The sequence below is a fragment of the Chelonia mydas genome, chromosome 20, assembly GCF_015237465.2.
Source record: "Chelonia mydas isolate rCheMyd1 chromosome 20, rCheMyd1.pri.v2, whole genome shotgun sequence".
Classification (NCBI taxonomy): Eukaryota; Metazoa; Chordata; order Testudines; family Cheloniidae; genus Chelonia; species Chelonia mydas.
In genome coordinates this window covers 15,973,220-15,993,755 of record NC_051260.2, presented here as the reverse complement: position 1 = coordinate 15,993,755, position 20,536 = coordinate 15,973,220, and the positions used below count along the sequence as shown (strand labels likewise).

At 59.7% G+C, this 20,536-nt stretch overlaps 3 protein-coding genes across 9 annotated transcripts; 1 reads left to right on the top strand and 2 right to left on the bottom strand.

Annotated features, from left to right (window-relative positions):
* Positions 1-1,630: 1,630 nt before the first annotated feature.
* WDR83OS (WD repeat domain 83 opposite strand) lies at positions 1,631-7,374 on the bottom strand. 2 transcript variants are annotated; one of them, XM_037887775.2, is made up of 4 exons: positions 7,221-7,374; positions 4,973-5,078; positions 2,604-2,701; positions 1,631-1,849 (listed from the first exon to the last, which is right to left on the bottom strand). In XM_037887775.2, exons 1-4 carry the CDS (start codon positions 7,268-7,270, stop codon positions 1,783-1,785), a joined length of 321 nt encoding a protein of 106 aa, XP_037743703.1. In that variant the 5' UTR covers positions 7,271-7,374; the 3' UTR covers positions 1,631-1,782. The 2 variants fall into 2 exon arrangements, with proteins under 2 accessions (XP_037743703.1, XP_043388854.1); XM_043532919.1 differs by lacking the exon at positions 7,221-7,374 and adding an exon at positions 6,832-7,150.
* Positions 7,337-13,193, top strand: WDR83 (WD repeat domain 83). Of its 3 annotated transcripts, none has more exons than XM_037887773.2 (10): positions 7,337-7,454; positions 8,136-8,292; positions 8,749-8,869; positions 9,285-9,390; positions 9,980-10,028; positions 10,150-10,276; positions 10,610-10,677; positions 11,886-11,994; positions 12,429-12,543; positions 12,667-13,193. In XM_037887773.2, the coding sequence occupies exons 2-10, from the start codon at positions 8,190-8,192 to the stop codon at positions 12,820-12,822; spliced, it is 954 nt and encodes a 317-aa protein (XP_037743701.1). In that variant the 5' UTR covers positions 7,337-7,454; positions 8,136-8,189; the 3' UTR covers positions 12,823-13,193. The 3 variants fall into 3 exon arrangements, with proteins under 3 accessions (XP_037743701.1, XP_043388852.1, XP_043388853.1); XM_043532917.1 differs by lacking the exon at positions 7,337-7,454 and adding an exon at positions 7,501-7,545 and having other exon boundaries at positions 7,990-8,292; XM_043532918.1 differs by lacking the exon at positions 7,337-7,454 and adding an exon at positions 7,507-7,596.
* On the bottom strand, positions 12,872-19,291 carry DHPS (deoxyhypusine synthase). 4 transcript variants are annotated; one of them, XM_037887771.2, is made up of 10 exons: positions 19,089-19,291; positions 18,276-18,489; positions 17,803-17,967; positions 17,412-17,533; positions 16,929-17,025; positions 16,365-16,451; positions 15,578-15,683; positions 15,110-15,213; positions 14,685-14,810; positions 12,872-14,544 (listed from the first exon to the last, which is right to left on the bottom strand). In XM_037887771.2, the coding sequence occupies exons 2-10, from the start codon at positions 18,477-18,479 to the stop codon at positions 14,449-14,451; spliced, it is 1,107 nt and encodes a 368-aa protein (XP_037743699.1). In that variant the 5' UTR covers positions 18,480-18,489; positions 19,089-19,291; the 3' UTR covers positions 12,872-14,448. The 4 variants fall into 4 exon arrangements, with proteins under 4 accessions (XP_037743699.1, XP_043388851.1, XP_043388850.1 ...); XM_043532916.1 differs by having other exon boundaries at positions 18,276-18,495; positions 19,069-19,244; XM_043532915.1 differs by having other exon boundaries at positions 18,276-18,519; positions 19,089-19,244.
* Positions 19,292-20,536: the final 1,245 nt, after the last annotated feature.

Below are 20,536 nucleotides of genomic sequence, written 5' to 3'. Positions count from 1 at the left end.
CTTCTCGCTTCGCCCCCCCGCGCAGGAGCCAATCCGCAGAGACGGGGCGGGGCCACGGCCTTCGTTCGCCCCTCAAAAGCGTCAATGCAAATAAGGGACGCGCTGATTGGCTGATGGGGAGAGGGCGGGGCCATGACCTAGCTCCCACAAAATGCCACCCCATGCACCTCCATCTAGCCCCCTCCCAAAAGTGACTCCCCCATTGACAGCAGGCCGGAGGGCAGGGAGTGGGGAGGGCTGGGGCGACCCCTTGCCCCGGGGCCAGTCTCTGGGGCAGGGATCTCAAACTCGAATCACCACAAGGGCCGCATGAGGACAAGTACATGGGCCCGAGGGCCGCAGCAGTGACACCTTTCCACACGACCATATAAAAGCATAGGCAAAAATGAAGAGTAATCTAGCAGGCTATTAAAAGTCAATGAATTCGCTTTTTTAAAACTGTAAACGCTCAGCAATGAACCTCACTCAAACAACAAAACACACATTTGCTTTTAGAATTACTTCCCTTAAAGCCCCCCCTTTGCCCCCGGCCTCACCCCCACTCCACCCCTTCCATGAGGCTCTGCCCCTGCCCCGCCTCTTCCCACCTTCCCCAAAGTCCCTGCCCCAACTCTTCTGCCCCCTCCCTGCCCCTATTCCAACCCCTTCCCCAAATCCCCACACCAGCCCCGCCTCTTCTCCACTTCCTCCCCGGAGCGCACCGTGTCCCCGCTCCTCCGCCCTGGAAAGTCCTAAGCGTCGCCAAACAGCTGTTTGGCGGCGGGAGGCGCTGTGGGATAGGTGGAGGAGAGGGGACGCAGCACGCTCCGGGACAGGGCGGAGGGTGAGGGGAGTTTGGCTGCTGGTGGAGTCAGTGCCTATGGCGGGCCACAGGAAATAAATCCACAGGCTGCATGTTTTTCAGACCCCGGCTCTAGGGGATGCCTCCTGAGAGCCAGTGTGGGGCTCCCCCATTGGTGGGCACCATGGCCTGGAGTGAATCTCCCAGGGAGCTGAGGCTGGCCCCTTTGTGTGGGGACGGGGGCCAGCTGTGCTTTACGCTGTCACCAGGACTCTTGAGGGCTGGGGCGAGGTTTACACCGCCCCACCCCTCCGTCCGCATGCCTGCTGAATCTGAAGCCTCAGCCCTTCTCTGTGAAACGGTGCAAGTGCTTCCTAATAACCACGTTCCAGGCTCAAGCCCCCAGCCTTTCGCTGCTGGCCTCGGAGGCCAACTACAGCCTGCAGCATCCTGCTGGTTTGAAGCGAAAGTGTGTATTGATCTAGTGCTGGTGAAAAGGTGCCAACAGAACAAACCTCTGAGACTTAAGTCCTCTGTCCACAGAGCAGATGCAGCGTGGCCAGGAGCCAGCTTAAGCTTCCCCCTTATGCCATCCTCCCAGGGGGCGAGGACCCCACCCAGCAGAGAGCAATCTCTGTGGCCGAGTCAACACTTGGCCTCTGTACTGTCAACAAGTCAGTTAGTGCCAGTCATGGTGAATTATTTTTACAATGGGGACCCTCGGAAACTGGACTGAGACCCACAAAATATCAGTTCGATGGTAAGTACTTTCAGCCCCTATGAAACCGGTGGCAAAGAGATGAAAGGCACTATCCTACATGCGCACAGATTATTTTTTTAAACCAAAGCTCCTACAGCAACAACCCATTTATTTTGATAGCCGAGTGTTACAACACACTGCTTGTACAAACAGATGGTTCTAGCGTGTGAATCCTTCCTCTCTGCCGACAGCGTCTCTCTGGGATTTGCAAGAAGGAGTTGTGCAATGAGCTGTAATCTCTTCACCAAGGCGGAGACATGGGTTGGGGATTCTGTAGATAGGACATCACCACAGCAGAGATAGACAACCTGAATCCAGAGGAAAAAAATCAATCATTTTAAAAACCAACCAACCATGAGGTTTTTTTATTATTTCAATATCCACCGTCATGTCTGGGTCTTGTACAGCATTAGCATGTTGATGAACAATTCCCAGGGATTCCAAAGTACTTGCTTTCTCAACCATGCATACGAGGATTGCTCACCCACCCGGAAATGGAGCCACCTCTACAGTGGAAGGTAGCAGTCACTTAACATCAAACACTGTTCCAGTTTTTTGACAGATGAAGAATTTTTCATCCAACTGGAACTGCAGTGTAGGTATTAAGGAAACAGACTGTAGATTCCAGAGTTGGGAATTGGTCAGGACATGGGTTCACAGCTCAGCTTTTAGGAAAAGATGCCATGGAATTTAATATCCAAGAACGAATGAGACCTTGGTTTTGGATCTCATTCAAATGATGGCACCTCCAACAGACCAGCCCTCTATCACCAAAGCACCATGCTGGGGTGCTGGTTCATTGCTGACTAGGATGAAGAGTGCGCTGTACTAATCACCAACACCATTTTATCCCCATTTTACAGATGGAGAAACCAAGGCAGCAGGAAAGTGTCAAAGTATAAAATCATGCAGTATTAGTGGCAGAGTTGGGTACAGAACCCAGAAGTTCTGGCTTCTACTCCTCTGCTCTAACCACAACACGGACAGGCAGGCACATTTGGACGTATGTCTTCCATTCACATGATGAGTCAATGAGACAGTAAAAGAAAGACAATGACTCACATGAAGCTGCTCATCATCTGTTTGGTGTCCTCTGAGCTTCTGGAGTTGGCAAAGCTAATGAAGGAGCAATAGACAGCAATCCAAGCACACCACTTCAGCTAGAAACACAGAGGAACTAATGTGAGAGCCTCAAAGTGGGCACTTACGGGATCTCTCAGGATCTTCAATATCTAATAATACTGGGAAAGTCCCAGAGCTCTTTAAAACATTCATTAAACAAAGGTCACAATCCCTGCTCCCTTGTGAAGTTAGTTAGTTTCAGTACCATTTCACTGACTCGCCCAGAGTCACACAGCGAGTCAGTAGCACAGCTAGGAAGAGGACCTCAGTCCCTGGAAAAATCATGGAGCAGGTCCTCAAAGAATCAATCCTGAAGCACTTAGAGGAGAGGAAAGTGATCAGGAACAGTCAGCATGGATTCACCAAGGGAAGGTCATGCCTGACTAATCTAATCGCCTTTTATGATGAGATTACTGGTTCTGTGGATGAAGGGAAAGCAGTGGATGTATTGTTTCTTGACTTTAGCAAAGCTTTTGACACGGTCTCCCACAGCATTCTTGTCAGCAAGTTAAGGAAGTATGGGCTGGATGAATGCACTATAAGGTGGGTAGAAAGCTGGCTAGATTGTCGGGCTCAACGGGTAGTGATCAATGGCTCCATGTCTAGTTGGCAGCCGGTGTCAAGTGGAGTGCCCCAGGGGTCGGTCCTGGGGCCGGTTTTGTTCAATATCTTCATAAATGATCTGGAGGATGGTGTGGATTGCACTCTCAGCAAATTTGCGGATGATACTAAACTGGGAGGAGTGGTAGATACGCTGGAGGGGAGGGATAGGATACAGAAGGACCTAGACAAATTGGAGGATTGGGCCAAAAGAAATCTGATGAGGTTCAATAAGGATAAGTGCAGGGTCCTGCACTTAGGACGGAAGAACCCAATGCACCGCTACAGACTAGGGACCGAATGGCTAGGCAGCAGTTCTGCGGAAAAGGACCTAGGGGTGACAGTGGACGAGAAGCTGGATATGAGTCAGCAGTGTGCCCTTGTTGCCAAGAAGGCCAATGGCATTTTGGGATGTATAAGTAGGGGCATAGCGAGCAGATCGAGGGACGTGATCGTTCCCCTCTATTCGACACTGGTGAGGCCTCATCTGGAGTACTGTGTCCAGTTTTGGGCCCCACACTACAAGAAGGATGTGGATAAATTGGAAAGAGTCCAGCGAAGGGCAACAAAAATGATTAGGGGTCTAGAGCACATGACTTATGAGGAGAGGCTGAGGGAGCTGGGATTGTTTAGTCTGCAGAAGAGAAGAATGAGGGGAGATTTGATAGCTGCTTTCAACTACCTGAAAGGGGGTTCCAAAGAGGATGGCTCTAGACTGTTCTCAATGGTAGCAGATGACAGAACGAGGAGTAATGGTCTCAAGTTGCAATGGGGGAGGTTTAGATTGGATATTAGGAAAAACTTTTTCACTAAGAGGGTGGTGAAACACTGGAATGCGTTACCTAGGGAGGTGGTAGAATCTCCTTCCTTACAGGTTTTTAAGGTCAGGCTTGACAAAGCCCTGGCTGGGATGATTTAACTGGGACTTGGTCCTGCTTTGAGCAGGGGGTTGGACTAGATGACCTTCTGGGGTCCCTTCCAACCCTGATATTCTATGATTCTATGATTCTATGACCCCAAAGTCCTGGCTCCCAGTCCCCTAATTTAACCAATAGGACACACTCCCTCCTCCAGCCAGGAAGAGACCACAAGAGCATTGACTTCCAGTTCCCTTTTCTACCCACTAAACACTCAGCCCGGAACAGAAGTTGACTCCTTCTCTTCCAACCCTATTTCAGTGCAATGGCTTAGACCACTCTAGGTCTCCCCCTCATCCATCCCCCAAATCATTTAACATAGGGAGGCTCTCGAATCCCTGTCACTGGAGGTTTTTAAGAACAGGTTAGACAAACATTTGTCAGGGATGGTCTTGGCATACTTAATCCTGCCTCAGTGGGCTGGGGGGACATGCACAAAGCAGGAGGGTCTTGGAGCCCAGGCTCCCACCTGAGCGGGAACGTCTGCACTGCTATTCTTAGCCCTGCGGCTGAGCCAACTGATCTGGTTCTGAGACTCGGTGCCGTGGAATTTTCTTTGCAATTCAGATAGACACTAGGTGATCTCCTGAGGTCCCTCTTGCCCAGCATTTCTAGGATTCTGTGAAAGAGCAGCCAATTGGTTAAGGGAACAGGCACGGTGAGGCTATGGAGTGCTACAGCGCCCAGCTGCACAGATGTCCTTTATAATAAAGAGCTGGCATCTCATGTTTGCGTCACCCTAGAAGGCATCTTATCTATGCAAGAGCTAATGTTCATTCCTTTCCTGCGCACCTTAAGCATTAAGCCGCACATGCTGAAAATCATCCCCAGCAGGTTCATGTAATCTGGAGTGGGATCTTCCAGCGTGGGGTTGTTCTCTGTAGACGGAGGCTTGTACCTACAAAGCAAGCGTGAAAAGTCATGTTAGGAGAGAGAGGAGGGAGTGTTAACTCACGCTTGGAAACTATTAGCCCTCTTCTCCATAGGTAGCGTGAAGATAAACAGGGATCTGCAGGGGTGCGGAATGGGATAAGGGGCCTTTCATCTCCAGGTCACTGGTATCAGGCCAGCCCTAGCTCAAGCAGACTGGGTGGCTCAGGGTGGGGATAAGGAATCAGACACGGGGGCTTTCTCATCTAGAGCAGTGGTTCATATCCACCCCCAGGCCTGAGCAGCTTAGTACACCAGGGAATGAGATGTGGAGCCTTTCACCTCCGTTAACCAGGTCTAATGCAGGTAGAGAGGGACCTAAAGTCAGTCCCAACTGAGGTCAGTTCATGGGAAATGAGGTGGCAGGTTTCTGGTTGGTTGAGATTGGTGAAGGGGGTGGTGGTGTCTTAGGAACAAGAATAACCTGGGGTGAGAGATGCCAGTATCTCCACTTCCCTGCTCTCTGCCATAATCCTCTGACAACTGGCCAGATTCCTGCCACCCACCCCTCGGGGTCCCGCTGGGCAACCCCACCGGACACACACCCCACGGCGATCACCCACCCCTCGGGGTCCCGCTGGCCAACCCCACCGGACACAGACCCCGCGGCGATCACCCACCCCTCGGGGTCCCGCTGGGCAACCCCACCGGACACAGACCCCGCGGCGATCACCCACCCCTCGGGGTCCCGCTGGCCAACCCCACCGGACACAGACCCCGCGGCGATCACCCACCCCTCGGGGTCCCGCTGGCCAACCCCACCGGACACAGACCCCGCGGCGATCACCCACCCCTCGGGGTCCCGCTGGCCAACCCCACCGGACACAGACCCCGCGGCGATCACCCACCCCTCGGGGTCCCGCTGGCCAACCCCACCGGACACAGACCCCGCGGCGATCACCCACCCCTCGGGGTCCCGCTGGCCAACCCCACCGGACACAGACCCCGCGGGCGATCACCCACCCCTCGGGGTCCCGCTGGCCAACCCCACCGGACACAGACCCCGCGGCGATCACCCACCCCTCGGGGTCCCGCTGGCCAACCCCACCGGACACAGACCCCGCGGCGATCACCCACCCCTCGGGGTCCCGCTGGCCAACCCCACCGGACACAGACCCCGCGGCGATCACCCACCCCTCGGGGTCCCGCTGGCCAACCCCACCGGACACAGACCCCGCGGCGATCACCCACCCCTCGGGGTCCCGCTGGCCAACCCCACCGGACACAGACCCCGCGGCGATCACCCACCCCTCGGGGTCCCGCTGGCCAACCCCACCGGACACAGACCCCGCGGCGATCACCCACCCCTCGGGGTCCCGCTGGCCAACCCCACCGGACACAGACCCCGCGGCGATCACCACCCCTCGGGGTCCCGCTGGGCAACCCCACCGGACACAGACCCCGCGGCGATCAACCACCCCTCGGGGTCCCGCTGGCCAACCCCACCGGACACAGACCCCGCGGCGATCACCCACCCCTCGGGGTCCCGCTGCCCAACCCCACCGGACACTGACCCCACGGCGATCACCCACCCCTCGGGGTCCCGCTGGCCAACCCCACCGGGTCCCGCTGGCCAACCCGACCGGACACAGACCCCGCGGCGATCACCCACCCCCAGGGGTCCCGCTGGGCCAACCCCACCGGGTCCCGCTGGCCAACCCCACCGGACACAGGCCCCGCGGCGATCACCCACCCCTCGGGGTCCCGCTGGCCAACCCCACCGGACACAGGCCCCGCGGCGATCACCCCTTCCCATGTAACAGGAGAATTTGCCCTGCCCAAGGCGTTGGCTGTCAAGGCGCTGCCATGTGGCGCTCGCTGGCCGCTCGTCCCTCGGGCACGCTCCAGCCTTCCCTACGGGGCAGCGCCGCGGCCTCACGACGGGCCCAGGGCTGCCAGGCTCGGCGGTTCTCACACTTCTGCCCTGGTGACCCCCGGCACGGAGCGAGCCTCGGAGTGCGGCGCCCCGCGCCGGAAACGCCGCTTATCCGTTGAACACCGTTATAAATGCTGGAGGCTCAGCGTGGGGGGGGGGGCAGCTCGCGACCCCCCGTGTCATAACCCCCCGTTTGAGACCCCCTGACCCGCACCCCCCGCCCCGCCCGCTCACCTCAGCACCTTGTTGGGCCGCCGGGGGTCGCTCATGCTGTTGCCGGACATTTGCTCCGGGGGGGCGCGGATCGGTGTAACACCCCGCGGCCCGCAGCAATGGTTCCGGGACACCCCCCGCCCCCTGCGCCTGGCCGGGGCGAGCCGGTCCCCGAGCCTGGCCCCACGGCGGGCGGGGGACGAGGCGGGGCCGACAACGAGCCCTACACCCCGCGGCGGGTGCCGCTCGGAGCAGGTGGGGCCAAGCGGGGCGGAACCAAGGGAGCCGGAACCTGCGGGGCCGGGGGACGGGAACGGGAGGCGGACACGGAGCGCCCCTCTCCCCGGTGCAGCGTGGGGGAGAGGAAGCAAAGGGGGGGCCTGGGGGGGGCTAGGGGGTGAGTGAGACTGGGGGGCTGGGGAGGGCTCTGGGGGCTCGGGAGCGTGTAAGCGGATGATTGAGCCTTAACAGGCTGGGGAGGCTACAGGGGTTGGAAGGAGACTAAGGAACTGGGGGCCGTAGGGGGCTCTGTAGGCGCAAGGCTGGGGAGGCCCCGGGGGTCTCTGCAAGAGCTGGGTTGAGGGGCGCTGCACACAGCTCTATAGGGGACGGCTCCAAATGTCTGCAGCTCCATAAGGCTCCCTGGGTCTTAATAGGATGACCTCTGTGCCCCCGACCGCACATCGAACCCAGCCACGGCCTAGATCTAGCGGGGGTTGGATTTTCCCTTTCCCTGCCTCCTGTGGCAGCAACAGCCACCAAATCACTTTCCTGTTGTTTCCTTAGCCAGGGCGGCACCAACCGCTTCCCCGAGCTTGTGAGCGAGTGTCTCCAGCCCCCAGGGAGACATCCCTGAAGCTGGAGTGTGGTGAGAGATTTGTAACCCGCCCCAGCTGACCCCGATTGTGTCTCGTCCCCCCATCCCCACGCTTACAGAGTCCGGATCTCCCAGATCTAGCCACCGAAGGTAGCGGCCGCTTGGGTCCCATCATGGCGTTTCCTGAACCGAAGCCCAAGAAGCCAGAGCTGCCAAAGAAGCTGGTGCAGAATCTGGAGTGCAAACAGGGAGCGGTCAGGGCAGTGAGGTTTAATGGTGAGTGTGTCCTCACGGGCCCTGTGAAGTGAGTCAGTGGGCTCTAGTGGGTTGAAATGAGGGCCAGCACTCCTGGATTCTGTTCTCAGCTCTGGGAGGGGAGTGAGGTCTAGTGGTTAGAGCAGTGAAGTCAGAGCCGTGCGGTGCATTTAGAGCCCTGTTGTTGCCAGCAGATGTCAAAGAGTTCAGACTGATAATATGTTGTTTATTGTTGTGTTCTGGTGGGAATGAGGATGTGTCTTAGTGGAGATCTGCCCTTAGTTTCTTCCATCGTTTTGGGGGTTGGCTTGGAGGGGGCAGCTGGGAGAGCATGCATGGGACTAGCAGGGAGCCATGCAGAGCAAGAGGACAGCAGGGAGAACAGCACCGCTGTGGGGTGGAAATGCTGGATATGGGGTTAGTGCCTCTGTGGGTTACGCTGTCCCTTTGCATCATTCTCCATCCTGTCTCCTGCAGTGGACGGAAATTACTGTCTCACCTGCGGAAGCGACAAGTCCCTGAAGCTGTGGAACCCCCACAAAGGGACCCTCCTGAAGACCTACAGTGGCCATGGCTACGAAGTGTTGGACGCAGCTGGGTAAGGGCAGGGGACGGACTCTACCTCTCTCTTAACCCAAGGCACTTCAGGATCAAAACCACTGTAGAGTGTTTGGCATGCAAGTGGTTAAAGCAGGTGGGGAAGGGTATTGGTGGAGTGAGGACTCTGGGGTTCTATCCCCAGCTTTGGGAGGGAGTGGTTTTTAGTGGGTTGCATAGGAGGGACACTGCTGGGAGTCAGGACTCCTGGGTTCTATTATGTCACTGATATGCTTTGTGGAATGTGTCGTCCCCCACCCCCATTGTGCCTCAGTTTCCCCCATCCGTAAAACGGGGACAGCTACGCTGACATGCCAAAGGGATGCAAAGCCTCATAGATGCACGTCTGTAACCTCTCCCTGAGGGGTTGGATCCCCACGATAACACCTAACCTTGTCTCTCTGCTTCCCCCACAGTTCCTTTGATAACAGCCAGCTCTGCTCCTGCGGGGCTGACAAAACGGTCGTCCTGTGGGACGTAGCCAGTGGGCAGGTGATCCGCAAGTTCAGAGGTCACGCAGGGGTGAGGCCCCTTTGGTTACTGCAGTGCTGCCTGGGTTGGGGGGTGCTGCAGGCTGATGTCAGCCGGCCTGTACATGTGGGGAATGACTTGGCTGGGTGTGGGGAGGGGCCAGGGGAGGCCCAGCTACTCTGTCCCTACAGGTGTAGCTGGCTGCCCCATCGCTTATTACATCAGGCCAGGGAGGCTCCCTTGCTCTCAGCCAGTAGGTGTGACAGATGGCGACCTTAACCCTTTGTGCGTGCTACCAGGGTGGGGACTGAATCGAGGTGGTGCTGCCTAGGGGGCGCACGGACAGGTGCAGCAACTGAGTGTGGGTACGGGGGGTGGGTTTTAGGATGGTGAAGCAGGTCGGGGTCACGTTGAGTTGCTTGTAGGGAGCGTTGGGAGGGGAGATGGGGGGGCTGTGGGGAAGCTGCAGTCAGGTTCAGGAGGGGATGAGGGGATCAGTGTGGCTTGGGGGAGATGCTAACGAGCTGGGGTGATTGCTCGGCGGATGGCCCAGCGACTGCAGGGAGAGCACTCGACAGCCACGCACCGTGTGCTGAACTTGGCCCCGGCTGTCCTTCCTGACCTGTCTCTCCATCCACAGAAGGTGAACTGCGTGCAGTTCAACGAGGAGGCCACCGTGATCCTGTCGGGTAAGCAGACCGGCTCCAAATCCCCAGCTGACTCATTGCGAGTCCTGCAGGAACTCCGTGGACTGGCAGGGCTAGAGCCGGCCAGGCTGTTACTCCGAATCTGCTCTGTGCTCTCTCCTAGGCTCTATTGATTCCAGCGTCCGCTGCTGGGACTGCCGCTCACGCAGACCCGACCCAATCCAGATCCTGGACGAAGCCAAGGACGGGGTGTCCAGCCTGAAAGTGTCGGATTACGAGATCCTCTCTGGGTGAGGGGCGCTGCGTCAGGGAGGGGGCTGTAGACCCAAGTGTGAGTTAGAACAGCCAGAGCCCCCAGGACCCAAACCAAACAACCTTCATCAGGGTAGGGAGAGGCAGGTAACCTCCCCCACCAGGGATGTGCCGTCTCACGTTTGACCCTTGTGGGTTGCCATATTCGGGAATGGAGCTGATTCAGGGGCTTGACTCCCCCCTTCTCCAGTTATATTCCCAGGAGCTGCCCTGGGAGCACCCCAGCTGGGCCTGGACAGTGTGTGTGTTGGAGGACGGGGCATCACATCCTCTGTACTTGCCCTGTAACCCCTTCCCCGTTGCCCCCCCAGCTCCGTGGATGGCCGCGTCCGGCGCTACGACCTGCGCGCAGGGGAGCTGTACTCGGATTACGTTGGAAGTAAGTGAGAGAAAACAGCTACCGCCAGGAGCCCGAGCCACGGCCAGAAGGGGGCGTGGCGATCTTCTGGGCTGACTGCCTCCATAGCACAGGCCAGAGAACGTCCCTGGGTTCAGTCCTGCTTGTAGGAGACATCCCACCAGGACTTACAGTTGCCAGGGACAGAGAATCCCCCAAAAGCGCCCTATGCAGTCTGGGCAGGAACGTCCCAGTGGGATTAAGATCCCCCCACTGCTGACTAAGGAGGACTTGTGGCACCTTAGAGACTAACCAATTTATTTGAGCATAAGCTTTCGTGAGCTACAGCTCACTCCATCGGATGCATACTGTGGAAAGTGTAGAAGATCTTTTTATACACACAAAGCATGAAAAAATACCTCCCCCCACCCCACTCTCCTGCTGGTAATAGCTTATCTAAAGTGATCACTCTTTCCCTACAGTGTGTATGATAATCAAGTTGGGCCATTTCCAAAGCTATTACCAACAAGAGAGTGGGTTTGGGGTGGGGGGGGAGAGAAAACCTGGATTTGTGCTGGAAATGGCCCAACTTGATTATCATACACATTGTAAGGAGAGTGATCACTTTAGATAAGCTATTACCAGCAGGAGAGTGGGGTGGGGGGAGGTATTTTTTCATGCTTTGTGTGTATAAAAAGATCTTCTACACTTTCCACAGTATGCATCCGATGGAGTGAGCTGTAGTTCACGAAAGCTCATGCTCAAATAAATTGGTTAGTCTCTAAGGTGCCACAAGTCCTCCTTTTCTTTTTGCGAATACAGACTAACCCGGCTGTTACTCTGAAACCTGCCACTGCTGACTGACACCAGGTGCCATGGGGGAGGGGAGGCTGGCTTGGCTTGGCTGATTAAGGGGTAGGGAATGGCCTGTAGGGGGCGCCAGTTCCAACGCTGCTCCAATGTGGGCACTAGACTGTCAGGGAATGTGACACAGGGACCTTCCCCTCTAGGGGCGCTGGTTCCGATTCAGCCCTAGGGCAGGCTGGGTGGAGGTTGGGGGAAATGGGACGCTGGCTCTGATGTGGCCCCTGGGCAGGGGGCTGGCTGGCTTGAGAGGTAGGCGAACGAGTCACTGGCTCTGATCCAGACCCAGGGCAGGGGGCTGGCTGGCTCAGCTTTTACCGAGCACCCCCCTCTGTGCCAACTCCTGGTTTCCATCACCTCCAGCATCTGCTGCTTTGTCCTTGCAGGTCCTGTCACCAGCGTGTGTTTCAGCAAGGACGGGCAGTGCACGCTGGCTGCCAGCCTGGACTCCACCCTGCGCCTGCTGGACAAGGACACTGGGGAGCTGCTGGGAGAGTACGTGACCCCCTCGCCTTCTGGCCGGGAGCAGTCGGATGCGCATGTTAGGGACACTCCCCCTCCCCGGGCGCAGAGCTGGGGCTTAACACAGGGGCTCAGCCAGTCCTAGGACCCTTGTTGCATAAGAGTCTCACGCTTGTTCTCTCTGGGGCAACCACTCTCTGAGTCTGGGGTCTTAGACTCCCCTCCCCCCCGCTACAGCCTCCCAGCCTAACCTCTCAGGCCCAGCTCCTCAAAGATATTTAGGCACCTGCCTCACTGAAATCCAGGGCCCCAGGAGGGGCCGCTCACCGCACTAGGGCCCTGTACACAAGGAAAGGTGGCTTCAGGCCAGCCTGGGGCACGGCCCATGGTGTAATCCGGCTGGGGTACAGCAGGAGGGGTTCCCCGTTCTCCCCCATTCAGACGCTGTCTGGTCTGTTCCGCTCTAGATACACCGGCCACAAGAACACAGCCTACAAGCTGGATTGCTGCCTGAGCGAGAAGGACACGCACGTAGCCAGCTGCTCGGAGGACGGGAAGGTGTATTTCTGGGACCTGGTTGAGGTGAGGGGGGGGCTGCGCAGGGCAAGTCTAGCCCGCAGCGGGCAGAGGCCCCACTCCTTGCCCTCGGCGTCGGGCCCCTCCTTTCCTAGTCATTCTCACTGGGGGCCTTTCCTCCCCCCGCAGGGCTCCCTGACGCTGAGCCTGCCCGTTGGCAGAGGCGTGGTCCAGTCCCTGTCCTTCCACCCCAGCGAGCCCGGCCTGCTCACCACCACCGAGGGGCACGTGCAGTTCTGGAGAGAGGAGTCCCACACGGCAGAGGAGCAGCCACCAGGCTGCTGAGCTGGAGCATCGGGCATCCATCCATCCAATCACACACGGACTCAGCCTGGGGGCAGCTGCTTTATTGAGCCATGTCTCTGAGTCGGGGCCGGGACTCTACAGACTCTGTGGGGGAGCAGCAGCAGCGAGCCCCAGAGCAAGCCATGCAGGAGTCATAGGCCTGCCCAGCACCGATGTACCAACCAGTGACCCTACAGTCCCCATCTAACCACCTGGCCCCCCACTATCACCCTACACTCCAGGGGGCGGCTGGACACAGCCCCAGCTGGCTCAGGGGCCTGGGAGACTTCAGAAGATACTAGGGGCTAACATTAACGGGGAGGCACCCCCCACCCCTCCAAGGGCTCTGACCATCCTCCGTCTGGGACTTTGTTTTTTTAGAACTTCCTCAAAATCCATTCCCCAGGGCCTGGGCCCGGCTACTGCTGCCACACGTCCTTTCCATCGGTCAAGTACCCCGCAGTGACCCCCCCGGCCCCCACTGCTTCACCCTCAGCTGCCCCTGGTCCGTTCCAGAGGGCACAACCAGCGCCCTGCGAGGAAACCGACACCTGGGCACCAGGTCCAGACAGGAGCTAAACTCTGGTTTCCCTGCTGCACAGACGCTGCTCTTGAAGAGCAGCGGCCAGTAAATCGCTCCTGGGCAGGGGCGGGCAGGCGCCGGAGCTCAGCCCTGCCAGGCGGTTCTCTCTCCACTGCAGAAGGGGGTGTTCCGAGCGCAGGTTAGAACAGCAGGCACCCGGGCTCTCCCCACGGGGGCACAGCTCACATCCCCCCCAGGCTGCCCTTGCGACTGTGCTCAGTTAACCTGCGCTCAGGGCGTTCTCCCCTCTGGGTCGCGGAACACGCAGCAGGGCGGGTTTAACGCAGCTCAGCCGCTGACGTATGAGGGGAGCCGGGGGTGAGCTGCTAACCTCCGTTGAAAGCCGGCCGGCCGGATCTTCGCTGCTGGTTTCAGCTGAGGTTAACATCCGGGGTAGGGCAGATGTCCTGACCAGGTGGGATGGGAACACAGGGGTTCTTTCCCAAAAGCCGAATAATAAAATCGTGTTTGTTAAAACTTGCCATGCATCAGCAGGGCCGGGCCCAGGCCTGGCCATGCTGCCCCCAGCCACCCAAAGTGTCCAATCAGTAAATAAACAACTGGAAGGAAGAACAGGTCCCAGCACGAGTCCATGGGGCCCAAGGTGGATGCGGGTACAGGGGTCCGCAGGTGCCAGGTTCTGCCAACGCCCCAATGCACTGAGCATCACAGCCCCTGAGGGCAGGCAAGGCCACCCCCATTCTACGCGGGGGGGGGGGGGGGGGGGGTCGGGGGTCACCCAACCAGTCAGCGGCAGAGCTGGGACTCGAACCCAGGAGTCCTGACGCTCAGGCACGCCCCAGCCCTTGTGAATTTGGAAGCAGGGTGTTAAAGAGAGGGACAGGGATAAAGCCAGACCCTCCCCCACTTCCCTGGGATCCCAGGGCAAGCCCAGCACAGCCACAGGGCAGAGGCAGGGGGAGGTGCAGTGTCTGGTGATGGGCGGGGGTATGAACCTATTTGCTCCTGGGGCCTAGGACTCCCGTCCCCCTCCGGACTCCCCACACTACATCCCAGGCCGGGGCCCTGCTGGGCCAGGGGTCTCAGTCATGCTGCTTCTCGGAGCCGAAGGCGCTGGCTTTCTGGGCGAAGGTCTCGGCCACCAGCAGCGGGAAAACCAGGGAGGCGTCGGCATAAACCTGCCACCAGGAGAGCGAGTGGGGATGTGAGTGCAGGCACCCAGATCCTATACCCCTGCCATGCCCCCATCCCCCAATCCCTCCAGCTCCCCATCCCCCAACACAGCCCACACCCCCACCCTCCAGCTCTCCATGCCCACCTTCACTGGCTTGGCGTCTATGCGGATCTTCCCCCAGGACACCGCCTCGTCTGGCCGCGCCCCCGAGTCGGAGCCGTCGAACTCCTGTGCTGTGTTAACGTAGACGGCGTAGTCGGCACCGTTTCTCTGCAAGGCGGAGAGCGAGGGAGTGTGACACCAAGGCGGGTTTCTCCCAGCCCGCTCCCCCAAGCATGACGGGGAGGGAATGTGCCGTCTGAGGTCATAAATTTAATCCCCAAAAAATGTTGGACCTAAAGCTACAGCACCACTCTTAGATGCACCTAGGTTAACACACATGAGCCCGACGGGGGGAGCAGGCGCGGCGGCCAGGCAGGTGGGCCCACCCGAGCCCAGTCAGCAGGGACACACCCACCCACCCACCATCCCAGGCCGCAGCAGGGGTCCCAGCCCGAGCCCTCCCTCACCATCAGGTTGGCGTTGGCGATGTGGTGCTTGACAAGCCCCCCTCCCAGGATGATCATGCCTGTCTTCTTGGCGAAGATGGCCTGGGTGTTGATCAGCCGGAGATCTGCCGAGAGAAAGAGACCATGGTGACCCCCTTCTTCCTGCCACCCTCTCCCAGGAATAGGACCCAGGAGTCCTGCCCCGCCCCCTCCCCTGCCTTAACCATTAAATCCCACTGCCCTCCCCGAGCTGGGCTAGAACCCAGAAGCCACTCTGTGCCTTGTCTGGGGTGGGAGGTCTCAGCAGGGGGACAATCTGTATGCTCTTCGGTAATGCAGAGAGGGTTCCCAAGAGCTCAGTATGAAGGGGGTCCCCCCCACTAGGAATCTCCCCAGCACTGCAGGCAGGGGGCCTGCGATTCCTGCCCAGTCTAAGCCAGGGGGCTGCTGCAGAGAAAGGACCATGCCTCGGGGGAGGGAGACAATCACCTTCCACGATGTCCAGCACCAAACCCGGGTTCTTGTAGGAGTGGAAGAAGATCATGTCCCCCAGGGATCCGTCCGTCAGGGCCGGGCTCAGCACCGGGATGTTGTTCTGCAAAGGGGCATGAGTGGGGCAGGGAGTGTGGGGTGGGGCAGAGGAGATGGGAGGGGGTGTTTGCATTAGATCCCCTGTAGAAATTAACTGGGGGTGTGGGAGGTAAAGCAACAGCCTTGTGAGGGAGAGTCTCCCTCAAAGTAGCGTTTGTGGAGGAACAGGGCCACTATATTATGGTAGAGCCTAGACCCCCCCCCATGCCAGGTGCTGCGCGGACCCCCCCGAAACTTTCCCTGACCGAGATCAGGGCCCCCGGTCATGTCAGGTACTGTGTGGACATATAGCAAGAGATGGTCCCTGCCCCCAAAGAGCTCACAATCTGAAGAGACAAAGGTAGGAAGGGAAACTGAGGCACAGAGAGGGGAAGGGACTTGCCCAAGGCCACCCAGCAGGCCAGTGGCAGAGCTGGGAACAGACCCCAGGCTGCTGATCCCTGCCCCAGACCAGGTGGGACCCAGGGGGCCATTGTTATCTAGCCTGCTCTTAAAGGGGCAGCGCTCCAACCAGCTGGTCACCCAGGCTCTCCCAGAGAGGGACTCGGGGGGGTGGGAGGGGGGGGGGCAGCGGTGTGGTTCAGCTAACAGTCAATCCTAGCCCAGAAAGGTTTAGCCAGAACCCCAGTGGGGAAATGAACAGGACCCCCCCACACACCCCAATTTCTCCCTCACCCCAACTGACCTTCTGTGCCCAGTAATAGACCGATTCAGGGTTGTTTATTTCCTTGCCCAGCCGTGCGATCATCTTGGACGGGGTCCATTTCACAGCCTGCAGGACCCAGGGGTCAAAGCTGTGGTGAAACCCCCCTCTCCTGCCTGGGCAACGCAACCCGAGCTCCGCCCCCCGCTCAGAGGGAGTTATCGAGGTTCACGGGCTCATCCTCACAGCTCTCCCCGTTACGGTACGGATAGGGAAACTGAGGCACAGAGAGAAGTGACTCTCCCAAGGAGTAAAACCCAAGAGTCTTGACTCCCAGTGCCCACCCACCCTCTGCTCAACTCACTAGACCCCCAATTCCATTCCCAGAACCAGGGATAGAACCCAGGCATCCTGACTCCCAGCCCCCCTTTCTCTAACGACTCCCCTCCCATCTACACATGCCAAGTATTTTGGCGAGGCGGGAGGGTGTTGGGGGCGTTCAGTAGGGATCAGGTCAGAGACTTTCCCAGCATCCTACAGGCCCAGCACCATCCCTCCCCTGGGACACGGCCTCCCCTGATGCTTCCCCCACCCCCCAACTCTCACCTCCATGTTCTGCTCAGCGATCATCTGGTCCAGGATGGGCATAAGCCAGTCTTCAAACTTGCAGTAGTTGTCGTTGGGCACCAGCAGGTTCCCGATCCTGGAGAGAAACAAGCAGGTTCAGCTCTTGGCCCCCCCAAAACCAGCTGGATTCAGCCTCTCCACGAGTCTCACTCTGCCCCAAGGAACAGGGACACAGCTGGCATCTCCTGATCCCCACAGATGCCGGGGGGAGCAGAGAGGATCCCGGCAGAGTGGCTGGGAGCAGGAAATGGAGCCTTTCACCTCTAGAGCATCAGTTCCTGACCCCCAGCCTCCCCACTCTCCTCCCTAGACCCCACTGTCCTCCCAAACCAGGGACAGAACCCAGGAGTCCTGGCTCCCATTCGCCCCCTACTCTAACCACTAAATCCCACTCCCCTCCCAGAGAACCCAGGAGTGCGCCCTCCTGGCTAGACCGGAGCAGCCCCCCTGGCCCCCCTGTACCTGTTGATCCCGTTCTGCCGAAGCTCCTTCCCCCGCAAGCTGAACTCCCCCACGTAGGTAGGCGCCAGGCATTTGATGAGATCCTCTTCCACGCCGCCTGCTGTAGTGACCAGCACGTCCACCTGCGCGGCACAGGGACCCCGGCCTGTCAGAACCCCCCTGCCCTGGGACCCCAGTGCTGGGAGCCCCCAGCTGAAGGGGCGGGGGGGTGGCCGCTGTTCGGGTGTCGGAGCCCAGCACTGGGTTAAGGGGGAATATGGCAGCAGCCTGGGTGTCAGAGCCTGGCACCGGGAGGGGCCCTCAGGGACACAGGTGCTCAGTGCCAAGGGAGCACAAGGGACACTGGGGTGGGGGGCAGTGCTCAGGGACCGGGGGGGGGGGGGGGGCATACCATGTTGTGCTGCACCAGGTAGCGGATGGTCTCGCGGATGCCCGAGCTGATGAGGTTGGAGGTGTAGCCCAGGAAGATGGTGCAGCCCGAGGGCTGCCGGCGGCAGGGGTTCAGGTCGGCGCGGGTCTCCTCCTCCTCGCCCAGCGGCTCCAGCTTCGCCGCGATCTGGGAACCGGAGCAGCCACATGTCAGGGGCACCCGGTCTGGTGGGTCGGGGCACTCACCCCCCCCGTACAGGTCCCCAAGCTACCGGCCCCCTATCCTCTGGCTCTCCTGTTAGCAGCCTCAAGGAGCAAAAGGGACATGGAGAAACTGAGGCACAGAGCGGGGCAGTGGCTTGCCCGCAGCAGAGAGGTACAGAACCCAGGAGTCCTGACTCCCAGCCCCCATCGTCCTGCTCTAACCACTCGACCCCACTCCCCTCCCAGAGCCAGGGTAGAACCCAGGCGTCCCGGCTCCCAGCCCCCCCTCACCATCCTGTTGATCTCCTGCACGGCCTGCCCGAAGCTGGTGGCCTGGAAGCCGGTGGTGAGGTAGGACTGGAGCAGGGCGCGGTGATCCAGCCCGCGGTCGAAGTCGTAGCCCCGCACCTGCAGGCTCTCCTCGGGCAGCCCGGCGCTGGGCTTCAGCACGGCCGCCACGGCCGCGGCCGGGAACCGCTCCCCGGGGCTCTCCATGGGGCCGGCTCTGGGGGGGCCGGGGGGAGACAGGGCGGGTCACGGACCGGGGCAGGGGCGGCGCCTCGCCAGGCCCCCGCGCGAGCCCACGGGGCGAACCCCGCCCTCCCCCGCTCCGAGCCCCCGCTCCGAGCCCCGCCCCCCCGCGAGCCCACGGGGCGAACCCCGCCCCCCCCCCGCTCCGAGCCCCGCCCCCCCCGCGAGCCCACGGGGCGAACCCCGCCCCCCCCCCCGCTCCGAGCCCCGCCCCCCCGCGAGCCCACGGGGCGAACCCCGCCCCCCCCCCCCCGCTCCGAGCCCCCGAGCGAGCCCCGCCCCCCCCGCTCCGAGCCCCGCCCCCCTGTCCGAGCTCCGCCCTCCCCGCTCCGAGCTCCCGTGCGAGCCCCGCCCCCGAGCGAGCCCGAGTCCCACCCCCGCTCCAAGCTCCGCCCCCGAGCGAGCCCCGCCCCCCGTTCCGAGCTCCGCCCTCCCCGCTCCAAGCTCCCGCTCCGAGCTCCGAGCGCCCGTGCGAGCCCCGCCCCCGAGCGAGCCCGAGTCCCACCCCCGCTCCAGTTCCCCGGGGAGCGCCACAGAAACCCCGCCCCAGCCTCCGGCCCGGCTGGCTCCTACCGGCGCCTCAGGCCCCCGCTAGCCCCGACGCCAGACTCCTGCGCCTGGCTGCCGCCATGTTGACCCCGGCCAGCTACGGCAGCGCCGCTGGGTCACGCGTGCGCCTCGGGGAGGAGCGCGTCCGTACTGCTGGACGCTGCCATCTTGCCCCTGAACTTCCGCAGCGCTGGAACCGTACGCGTGGGAGCCGCCATCTTGAACAGAAGCCGGTTACGGCGCCCCTCAAGGGTCAAGTGTTCTCCAACTCCAAGAGCCTCCTAGCTTAGAGCATCTGCAGAGGTTTCCAATGGGCCAGTCTCAGGCCCGACAAGGAGCAGCCCCCTACCCCGGTCCACAGTACACCCGTATATAGGTGCCCTATACCTAGAGTGGCCAACCTCCAGGATTGTCCTGGAGTCTCCAGAAATTAAAGATGAATCTTTCATTAAAGAGTATGTTGTGATGAAACCTCCAGGAATAAATCCAACCAAAACTGGCAACCCTATCTATACCAGGTCAGGCCAGGCAAATCAGATCAGCTTCCCCTCGTGTGGATGCAGGTCTGGCACTACTATTCCTGTATGGGAAGGGGAATAAGCTACACCAGCATAAGGCACCTTTATCCCAGTGTAACTGTGTCAGCTCTAGGGGTTGTCCCCATTTAGGTCATCTGGGGGACAGAACCAGCATCCTGTGCGAGTAAATGCATGAGCTGTTCCTACCTGTAGCTCACGAAAGCTTATGCTCAAATAAATGTGTTAAGTCTCTAAGGTGCCACAAGTCCTCCTGTTCTTTTTGCGGATACAGACTAACACGGCTGCCGCTCTGAGACCCAGGCCCTGAGTCAGCAGCCAGCACCACACCAGGCTAAGTGGTTCCTGAAGCACATACCGGGGCCTGTTCCCTCTGAAAGGCAGCATGGCAAAGCAGCCCAGTTCTGTGCCCAGCTCTGCCGGCTGTGAGCGCAGACCAGCTCTCTGTTCTGGGGACCTGTACTCTGGGAACCATCAGCTCCTAGCCGGGCTTTCACAGCACAGAGACGGCCGGGAGGCGTACGTGGTGAATAGCGAGGGTAATTAACCACAGGAACACTTTGCCAAGGGTCCTGACGGAGTCTCCATCCCTGACAGTGTTTAAATGAAGACGGGATGTTTTTCTAAACAATCCACTGTCCTTCAAATGGGAATTGAATCCTACCAGGGAAATTCCATGGCCGGTTAGACAGGGGGTCAGACTAGCCGGTCCCCTTGGAATCTATGAACTAACCCCGGCAATCCTGCGCTGGCTGGAACGTGTCCCATCATCCTGAGGCTGCCTGCAGCCAGGGTCGAAGGGCTCATTGCTCAAGCTCTGTTCACGGGAGCGGGCAACACCACACGTGCTACCCTTGCTCCCTTGAGCCACAAAAACGGGGGCAGGCTGTATCGCCTCCACCGCCCCAGCTCCTTTCATCTCTAGGTAGGCTCTTC

What these genes read in the sequence shown, in the direction of transcription:
- WDR83 (XM_037887773.2), top strand. Translation starts at nt 8,190, where the DNA reads ATGGCGTTTCCTGAACCGAAGCCCAAGAAGCCAGAGCTGCCAAAGAAG. An exon ending in CAGGGCAGTGAGGTTTAATG is followed by an intron (nt 8,293 to 8,748) that starts GTGAGTGTGTCC and finishes TGTCTCCTGCAG; the next exon opens with TGGACGGAAATTACTGTCTC. An exon ending in GTACTCGGATTACGTTGGAA is followed by an intron (nt 10,678 to 11,885) that starts GTAAGTGAGAGA and finishes TTGTCCTTGCAG; the next exon opens with GTCCTGTCACCAGCGTGTGT.
- DHPS (XM_037887771.2), bottom strand. Translation starts at nt 18,479, where the DNA reads ATGGAGAGCCCCGGGGAGCGGTTCCCGGCCGCGGCCGTGGCGGCCGTG. An exon ending in CGGCAGAACGGGATCAACAG is followed by an intron (nt 17,026 to 17,411) that starts GTACAGGGGGGC and finishes GTTTCTCTCCAG; the next exon opens with GATCGGGAACCTGCTGGTGC. An exon ending in TCGCTGAGCAGAACATGGAG is followed by an intron (nt 16,452 to 16,928) that starts GTGAGAGTTGGG and finishes TGGGTCCTGCAG; the next exon opens with GCTGTGAAATGGACCCCGTC.
- WDR83OS (XM_037887775.2), bottom strand. Translation starts at nt 7,270, where the DNA reads ATGTCCGGCAACAGCATGAGCGACCCCCGGCGGCCCAACAAGGTGCTG. An exon ending in TGTGCGGCTTAATGCTTAAG is followed by an intron (nt 2,702 to 4,972) that starts GTGCGCAGGAAA and finishes CTGTGTTTCTAG; the next exon opens with CTGAAGTGGTGTGCTTGGAT. An exon ending in CAGATGATGAGCAGCTTCAT is followed by an intron (nt 1,850 to 2,603) that starts GTGAGTCATTGT and finishes CTCTGGATTCAG; the next exon opens with GTTGTCTATCTCTGCTGTGG.